The sequence below is a fragment of the Botryllus schlosseri genome, chromosome 16, assembly GCF_051294905.1.
Source record: "Botryllus schlosseri isolate E-star chromosome 16, Bs_hap1, whole genome shotgun sequence".
In the NCBI taxonomy this organism is placed as follows: domain Eukaryota; kingdom Metazoa; phylum Chordata; class Ascidiacea; order Stolidobranchia; family Styelidae; genus Botryllus; species Botryllus schlosseri.
The window spans coordinates 16,098,434-16,108,382 of NC_137251.1; the positions used below are offsets into that span (position 1 = coordinate 16,098,434).

Here is a 9,949-nt window from a genome sequence, read left to right on the forward strand (position 1 = left end):
CATGACAATGATCCTTCTTTCGATTTGTCAAATTGATTGCATACCTCAGAAAATCGCTCACTGTCTGGTTATATCTGATAAAAGAACGGATGCCGTGATGTTAGCTAATGAAGTTGATAAGTGTGACGCAAAGATTGGCGGGGACAATGGATACTGTGATAAAGGGGCTATATATATTTCACTCGGTTCTTAATACGACTTCACTCTCACAAAAGTGATGTCCCTATATGCCAAGTACATTTGGTATCGTTCCGATTTCGTCACTGAACTACAGCATCAACCAACCATGAAATATTCGCACTGCTGCAATTGGATGCATGCGTTGGGCCATGTATCAACCGTGCCTGCAGCAATCGTGCAACGAACGGATTACATCCTGGTAATCAAGAGGTTGCATATCCGCGCCTACACGAACATTTTGGAGCAGCGAGGATGGGATGAGGATGTACGCCGGGAGTTTTGCCTGTGATTAAAGGCGGGGAACCATTCCTTCATATCGCAACTCCATTATAGGCTCTATTTCTTAAAAATTACAGCGACATGGCATCCGTTGCCGATACATTATGAAACGCATTTCCGCTGGTTGGTGATGTTCGTTTTTTTACTAAGCTATAAAAAAGCAATAAATTTTGCGCAAACATCAGTCTCGTGAAACCCTGGACTCAAAAAGACCTAAGCTTCTCCAGACGGGACTCTGGACTGATTTGTCTCTGGCATTTCATGGCACTGCTTATAATATTACTACAAGCCACAGGCGGTCGAAGTTGTCGGTGTTGGTGTTGCGATAGAAGTAGAAGTCGTGCGGTAACAAAACGCGACTCTTGGAGGTAGAGAACTTCAATATACAATTGAATACTACATTCATATCGAAATAAACCGGAATAAGTTCGGCTGACACTCGTAAAGGGTAATTGTACGCAATGCAATTCTCTACTAGTTTTTGTCGATTACTCTTGAGAATATTTGGTTTTATTTAAATTTGAATATATTAGTCAATTACAAGTAGACTAGCGATTTTCAAGATGTGTCAAACTGCGGCGGATAAAGGTAGAAAATGACAGGCCTGAGAAGTACCCAAGTAAGAAGATGCATAACCGATGCGGGTGGAAAACTAGACAAAAAATGTACAGTAAACTATGTATAGATCCTTTTTCATCTCAATTTATCCTAGATCTAGAATCATGGTCCCGTCCACGCACACGCTCAAACAAAAATTTTATGATAAGTCCACGTATCGTATTTCAATTACCGAGTTTCATGTCGATCTCACTAATTCTTTGAAGCTATTTCTACGACTATATAGAAAGACGATCTTTCAGTATGGCGAATACGGCGGTTGTCGTGATCGGCTTAGTAGTGCTGATGGCGAGTACAGTCGAAATGGCGCGGTTGCAACGTAAGTATTGCTTTGCTATAGCACTAGATAAGCCTATTAACACCACTGGCGAAATTAATATACATCTGACAAATAACAGTGACGACAAACTTTCTTCTGTACAATCAGCCAACTCTGTTACAATTCATGTTACGTTTCACTCAGTTACCTTCCTGTGAGATAGAGTAGTAGTAAGCTTCAACGCCACTTTGGCCGGGAGCCCAGGTTCAATTCATGCTATCGGAAGTTTTCTGGGCTCCTGTTCCAGCTTGTCGCCCCGGGCATGGCATTATATTTCACCATTATAATTCTAAGGCAGTGGCTCTCAAACTGGGGGCGCTCCCTTTGGGGGCGTGGAATGATCTGAAGAGGGTCGCGAAGCTGATCTCAACTGAACATTTTTTCGCGCTCCGCGCGATTTACATTCAAGTCATAGTTATTGCTCTGTATTTAGTCTGAATTTCACATTTAATAATCTCTCATCCACAGTCGTGACCTTCCATACCATCAAACTATCTGTTAGGATTGCTAGCATCCCGGTTGCGTTTTGTGATATGACGATAAGGGGGGCGCGAAATCTTTCACCATCATAAGGGGGGAGGGCCTGTCTTAAAACGTTTGAGAACCACTGTTCTAAGGTAAATGCTTCCTAAATTATTTTTTATGTTTAATTTCTGGCGCGACAGCCCTTATCTCAAGGCCCACGCAGTTTGAAAGGTCACAACTGCTAAATATCACAGAAATCCTTAACAAGTTTGACATAATCCGGATCGCGAGTGTGATTTCAGATTGGCCACTCCAGTTTTAATTGTTTCAGTGATGTGCTTATAAAAAAACGATTCGCTCGTGTCTTAGGTAGATTTGTTCTCTGTATGCGTAGCATTAGGGTATGTATATTGTTTATTTTATCTACACATAGTATAAACGTGTTTGAAGCTAACATGGTTATGATGCTGTCAGCATTGTGTGTCTTGGAACTGAACCAAAAGTGGAATTAGTAAATCTATGAACATATCGCTGCTCACATATTTAAATTCCAATCCTGTTCTAAGAATCGGGTCAACCGACTTTCATCTCTATAGTTTTGACAAATTGGTTATTGAGGTCGACCAGCCTATGAAATCTCGCCACTATGTTTCTGACGCGTGTACGATATCATTAAAGCAACGTTTGGTTTGTTTTAAATAAGCACATTTATTATCTCCATGTCCTCACTATATAATCAAATACCAATATTTCGTTTGGTTTATAATCTCAAGTTTATGTGGTGTGGCCCGCGAATGGATTCAGATGTTGAGTGCGGCCCACGAGCTCAAAATTCCAATTTAGCTTATGCAGTCTGGTACGTATGAGCTAACATCAAGTGGACCAAGAAATAAGGCACAAATAATTAAATTATGCCTATACTGATTTCACACTTGAATACATTGGACAAGAAGCTATTCGATTACCTGAATTCCTTTGACTTTTCTCGCAATTTACGGTCGACAGTATGGTTATGTGTGTTGCCTACATCGAATTTTTATTTATTTGTCTCGGCATGGCCGTTAGCCTGATATTTGTAACGTCGGATTGTGAACGATATTCATCCCTATTGCCTACCATTGTACTGGTTTTCATTGTGTGGCAATAGATTTCTTCCTCATAGCGTTTTGTAACTGCAGCCGGATCTTCCTTCCAATTCCAACACGGCGGAGGTGACTACTGGGTTCTAATCGATTGGTGGGGTACTGTAAATTTTGCCAAAGCGCAATCCGAATGCAAAAGCAAGTATTCTGCCGAAGTGTACAAGGTCGTAAATGCCGCAGAATACGCGGAGGTACAGTCTCAAGTCGAAAAGAAGATTCCTGCGGACTGGAACGAAGTGATGCTGTGGACCGACGATGATGGCGTAAGTACTAAGTAGCGGAGTAATTGGCCTACTAGTAAAGCATATGTTCCTTTCAGAGTGCGGCAGGAACAAAAGATTTGTTGGTGATATGGAGACCTGGGACTGGTGGGCCAAACAGGAAAGAGAGCCAGCCCACGAGCTACAAGGGCCACGGATACGTTTGCTACAAGCCTCGTAAATATAATCATTATTTGTTATTAAAATCATGGTATGGCGCTTACAGCAACGAGGATCTTTCGTGACAAATTCTGCTTGATTTAGTAGAGCGGTACGATTAAAGTATGTCATACATTCCAACAACTATACGTATAGGTTATAAATGATGCCCCACTTGAAACAACGAAGTCATTGCTTGTTCGCTATCCGTTTCATTGAATTCATTCTCTTCAAAATTCCACTTCCAGCCATCGGACAGACCCACCAATTCAAGTATTCAAATGATGATTATTGGGTTTGGATTGATTGGTGGGGAACGGTCAACTTTGCGACCGCGCAATCGAAATGTGCGACCCATTCTGCCGAGCTCGTCAGCATTTTCGACAATGCTGAAGAAGCTGAAATTGAAAAACAAGTAGAATACAGGATTCCGACTGATTGGAATGAAGTGATGCTGTGGACCAAAGATAGTCAGGTGCAATAGAAAATGGTCAATTATCAGAATAACAAAAAACCCAAAATATAGCTACATCGGACCAGTACGATGTGCAGTATAGCTCACAATAGCACATACATGAATGCTTTCCCGTGCTTACAGCTTCCATTCAGGGTTGTAACCAAGTCACAATGCTCCGAGTCACAAGTCAATCTCAGTTTTAAAGTTTTGACTCGAGTCAAGTCGAGTCATTTTCAATTCACCACCGAGTCAAGTCCGAGTCCAAGTCACCGAGCAGAGGGTCGAGTCCGAGTCATGGTATTATGGCTCGAGTCGAGTCAAAGTCATTGCGTTGACTGCCCAGTTTCCAGTTAAATCCACTTTTGTAACTCTGTTTGGTGATATCGAATGGTTCGCATTTATAAGATACTAATTTTCGTCATTTTTAGCAGTTTCTGGGCGCATTTTCAAGTACCAGTACCAATAGACGAAATCCCAATAGTGTGATTACTTTACTATTCCTCGAATTACAATGAAACGTCGGTCTTGGTTGTCTGAGTCTCGAGTCATATGACTTGGTCCGAGTCATGCGCAATGACACAAATTGACTCGAGTCGAGTCGAGTCATTTCCGTAATTTGAGAAAATGACTCGAGTCAAGTCGAGTCATCTGAAAAACGTGACTCGAGTCGAGTCATGACTCGAGTCATTACGACCCTGCTTCCATTGCTTGCCACAGAGCCAAGGAACGAATGTGATGCTGGTAATTTGGAGAGAAGGCACCGGAGGTCCGAACAGAAAAGAGAATCACCCCCAGAGTTACAAAGGCCACGGATACGTTTGTAGGAAGAGAAATAACGAACGTAAGCGAGCAACTGTAGACGAACTAATTATTGTGACATTGTGGCGTACCTTGCGAGTCTCCATTGTGACGTGTGGATACATAAGATTCAGTGTACCCGCAAGCGAGGGTTGCCACTTCACGCGTTTGGGTGCCAAATTTCAAAATTTAGGAACTGCTACAAACTGTGTGACACCGAACTTATAAATATGGCACGTTGACACCATTACGGCACTTTCGGCGTTGTTTGATCATCATAATGACAACTTGTTCTCAGCTCATTTTAGATTGAGTAGCAAGTATCCTTCCAGGTAAGCAGGCTATACTGTATTTGAGGTTCTTCGGAATATATAAAGTAGTTGATCTGCGTGTGGTTGTGGAGAAATATGACTCAGGAGGCTGCTTTAACTCAACCTTATGCTGTAAAAATTTAAAAAAAAAAACGAATTCCCCCTGATTCCAGCGAGATTTTTCTTAGCCTATTTTAATCGTAATTGAATTGCCACAACTCATTCTTCGTTATATATAGGGATGTTTCAAATATTATCTGTAATTTAGCACTATGTTACGAAAGATTTAGAACCCACAGCCTTTGAGAATTTGGTATACCTACGGTACAGGCCTATATAAGCCTATAACGTGGATTTCAATGCAGTTAAGTGAATGAAAACATGTATCAATAATTTCATTTCGTAAGCGATGAATTTCTATCAAGAAACTTCGTTATAGTCGATGCGGTTGATCGCACTACCCAGTACAGTTGTACGGGTCATGAACTTTCAGGATTCGGATCCGATCCCATTCGATTGAATGGAATCCTGACGCAATACGGATCGTGTGTTCATCTCAAATATTAAAACAAAAATATCCTGCACAAGGTTGTGGATCTATTAGACCCTGTCGTCGATACTTTGCTTATCACACCTCGGCAATACATTGAAGTTTGCTATTAGGGATTTTCAGAGGTGGTCAGTAACGAAGTACTTCTACTTTTTCAAAGTACTTGAGTAGTTTTCCTATACTTCTGGTACTTACTCAAGTAGATCTTTTTCCCGCTACTTCTACTTCTACTTCGTAATATTTTGTGAACTACTTACTTACTTTCCGCTATTTTCAGTTTGTCAAGTAGAAGTAGTTTAATCCACCTAGCAGGAAGATGGCCTGAGGAATTTCGCGGCTGTTTTGACGGAGTATCATCATTTACCTTTCATAAACGTTGAGAGTAAAACCCAAAAATATTCGTCGCGCTTTGCGCTCAGTGGATATGAAGTGACCAGTGGTATGATTTCACTAAAGTATCGATGAATACAATTTAGGTGAGAGGTTGCATGGTTCTGTTCACACCGCATTGTCGCCCGTATGAAATATTTCATCACAGCATATATGGCCCATCATAACGTTTGAAACTGATGTTTCGCATTCTAGCATTTACTTATCATATCGTAATCTAGCAGTCCATGGCGTGTCCTAATCTGGAAAATTGGACTCTGACTTTTTTTTAGCTTTAGACCTGTTTTAGCATACCACCTTCGAAACTTGTCTGGACTAAAGACCTGAAATACATTTTTCGCTTTTAGAAGTAGTATTTATATTTCTCTTTCAATTCACAGTATCATACTTTGAATTCTAAATAGTTGCAGTTCTTTTGTCTGGAGAACATACATGTTGAAGTATAGAAGCAAGTGTAGTAATGCCTATAATTTCCGGAAATAAAGCTACAAAATATGACATTTTTGCGAACCACCATATTTTTTATCCACGTTTACTGGTCGCGCACAGTGTTTACTCCGTATCCGATACAACTTCTCCGTATTGCTCTTCGACTACAATATACGGGCTTTATAATACCATGATATTTTCTAAAACGGACTGATCGAGTGAACAGAAGGTTAGTATCGCATTACCATATCAATAATAGCATTTTCATCCCATGATGTTGACGAATGATCATGCTGCCGAAAATTGGATACCTGCTGGTATGCATCAATATGAATCAAGCTCTGCATCTTTCGCATAGCTCAATTTGCAGCTTTTGACAATCCCAGCGAACGAATTACGATCGTTTTCTCAACTACTTACTTACTTGAGTAGATTTAAAGTCAGTCAATTCTACTTCTACTTCAAGTAGTTTTAGGTTGCTTATGGAAGAAGTACTTCTACTCGTACTTGAGTGGATTTTTTATTCGCTACTTCTACTTCTACTTGAGTAGCCTTATTGACTACTTTGACCACCTCTGGGGATTTTTCGAATGGTGCAATGCTGAAGGGAGCTAATACAAAGTTCATAGCAAACATCGAAGTAAACAAACAGAAGGTCACTTTCGTGCACTATAAATTTAGAATCCTGTCCTGATCCGGATCCGACAGTTGGGTTCAGAATCTAAAATCCTGAACCTGTACATCTCTACCACCCAGGTGATTTTTAACGATATTTTCCAGCCGGGAATACCAACCAGTTCGATTTCGGAGGCGTACGTTATTGGATTATGATCGATTGGTGGGGAACTACAAGTTATAGCGACGCCCAGACCGCGTGCACAAGCAAACACAGTGCTGCAGTAGCAACCGCTCCGAACGACGATGTGTACAACGAATTCCGGAAGCAAATCGAGCATCGAATTCCGCTCACATGGCGCGAAGTTATGCTTTGGACTGCCGACAGTGCTGTACGTTCTTGCAGTTCTATACGAATAGAAATAGGACGTTTTATGTTTTTGTATGAAATGTTTCTGTGGCATATATATATACAGTACACCAACTCATGATATACGCACAAACGATCTGTTCCTATGCATACCATGCGTGCAGGATGTGCATTAGGGCTGTTCAAAAATAACTTTTTTTTCCGGATTCCTGCCATTCACTGATTCAATTGTCAGGTTACCATAACAAAGCCTGCATACCAAATTTGGTTCAATTCTAACAAGTCTAAGCTCCCGCAGAGCCAATTAAATATTTTAATTTATAACGTAAAATTTTTTTTTTTAAATTCAAATTTTTTTGTCAACCCCATGAAATTGTCGAATTATCTTCAAAAAGGATGCAAAAATAATTTGGCTCGATTCCAACCCGTACAAGCGGAGTTATTTGAGTTTTTCGTTGATAATCCTCGGATTATCACCGATCTAGGATAATCCTCGGATTATCAACGAAAAACTCGAATAACTCCGCTTCTACTTTTTGGAATTGAGTCAAATTTGTTTTGCATTGTCTCGGAAGACAGCTCAACATTTTCATGGGGCTGACGAAAAAATTTGAAATTTTTTTATTTTCCATTATAAATTAAAAATTTTAATTGGATCTGCGGAGTCTTATACTTGTTGGAATTGAACCAAATTTGGTGCGCAGAGTGTTTTAGGGTAACCTGACAATTTAATGCCTGAATGGCTGAAATCCAGAAGAAAAAGTTATTTTTGAACAGCCCTAATGTGCATATTCCCATCGACATGGAATGTGCAGAAATAGCCTTGTAAGGCTGCAAGTAATGCACCACCCCTCCATGCTGTGTCCGAAATGCTGAGCGCCAAGCGGGGAATCCACGGATATCGGTTTTACTGATCAGGTCTTTGGTCTGACCGTGCCGGGGATTGAACCCACGACTAAACGATACTAGGATAGAGGAAGCACACTTATTAGCAATAACATTTATAGACGACAATTGAGCGGAATTAAGTCGATCATCAAAGCTTACCGCAACCCAGTATCATTGCAATCGTTTATATACATCGACCTAATTTCTCTTTGATCTTCTAATAGTTTATACCCATTGACAGACGTTGGTTTACTGAATTATTAACGCAATCAACATCCGTCTCCGAACTGATACTATAAAATATGAAGTCATATCGCCATGCCTACTGTAACGTATGTGTTGAAATGTATACTGTATGGACTATAGCTTATATAGCGAATGGGGACTTGCACGAGCTTTCTTTTTATACCTCTAATTTTACCTATAGATTCTAAGAACAGTGTATTTCGCAGATAGGCCTGTTCAAGTTTGTCGAGTTGTTTGTCGAGTTTTAGGTAAACTGGCGCAACGTTGCAGGTTGCTAACACTCATGTGATGGCTGTGGTATCGAGAAAGGGGACAAATGGACCGAATCGCAAAGAAAACCACCCGGACGCATACAAAGGACACGGATACATTTGTCAGAAACAAATATAAATTTGGTGAGATAGAGCTGGATATGGTTATGATCTCCCGAATGTTAGGGGATGAGATACTGACATGATTTCTGTATAAGCTTACATTTTACTCTCTGTTTGTTCATCCTGTCCAACGGGCGTGGTATAGGGCGGTTGTATATATAATTTGGGTGAGATGGATAAAAATTACTTACTATAGTGTGCGCTCGAAATAACCGGACCACGATCTGACATATCGATTTCGCCTAATGGCACATGCCACTTCATTTTTATCGGTTGTCTTTATATGTTCTGTTCTGTTACTTCCTAGTTGTGATACATAGTAAATGCCTCTTATTCATCATGGTGTACGTCTGAATTAAAGACTACTATACAAGTTGTTTCGACTCCTCCCTATCCTTTCCCTTTAGTGCAATTTTGTGGTGTTTTGAAATGTCGAAATTACTGAACTTAACTGAACACTGAACCGCACTCACTTTCCCAAACCACGTTGAACGTTATGTGGTGATGATATGTGGATAACTTCCACGTAGGCTTACATTTGATATTTTGTGTGCTTATACCTTGTGTTCGCAACCATTTGGTGATGCTTATTACAGAAAAAATATCCATTGGTAATATTACTGGAAAATAATATACGCGTCCTGTTTTCAGGAAGCGCTCCCACAAGACGAAGAAGGCTACGGAAAATTTAACGGAATATATAAATGACTTTAAGCCCAGACGTCGACATAAAGAAGCTGGAAATTTCATCCGTTCATTGACACCATGCATTTGAACTGGTTTTTTTCTCCAAATACATTCGCATGCTTGACTTCCGCCTGACTTCGTTCTAAGTGAATTTCGGTAGTGTTATATGCAGGGCTTTGGAGCCGGAGCCGGAGCCCCGGAGCCGTGCATTTTTAACGGAGCTGGAGCCAGGTATTTGAGGGGTAGCTCCGGCTCCGACGTATTTCATAAGATGCTATTATATATGCAACAACCATATCTGCTGAGTTCACATAATTCAACGGCAGGCCTTCGCGAAATTATAAATCTTTTCCTCTTTGGCGCTACGTTTTCCGACGAACCATATTCCTGGGCATTTAACAGCAGAGCAGTC

At 40.6% G+C, this 9,949-nt stretch overlaps 1 protein-coding gene across 1 annotated transcript; it reads left to right on the forward strand.

Moving 5' to 3' along the window:
- The first annotated feature begins 1,233 nt into the window (after positions 1-1,233).
- LOC145458836 (uncharacterized) lies at positions 1,234-9,661 on the forward strand. The gene is made up of 8 exons (XM_080337331.1): positions 1,234-1,396; positions 3,040-3,266; positions 3,323-3,440; positions 3,671-3,897; positions 4,597-4,720; positions 7,138-7,364; positions 8,747-8,871; positions 9,502-9,661. The coding sequence occupies exons 1-7, from the start codon at positions 1,321-1,323 to the stop codon at positions 8,864-8,866; spliced, it is 1,119 nt and encodes a 372-aa protein (XP_080193457.1). The 5' UTR covers positions 1,234-1,320; the 3' UTR covers positions 8,867-8,871; positions 9,502-9,661.
- The last annotated feature ends 288 nt before the right edge of the window (positions 9,662-9,949 follow it).

Coding starts and splice junctions, on each gene's coding strand:
- LOC145458836 (XM_080337331.1), top strand. CDS start 1,321: ATGGCGAATACGGCGGTTGTCGTGATCGGCTTAGTAGTGCTGATGGCG. Junction 3,267..3,322: donor TGTGGACCGACGATGATGGC/GTAAGTACTAAG, acceptor TGTTCCTTTCAG/AGTGCGGCAGGAACAAAAGA. Junction 3,441..3,670: donor ATACGTTTGCTACAAGCCTC/GTAAATATAATC, acceptor TTCCACTTCCAG/CCATCGGACAGACCCACCAA.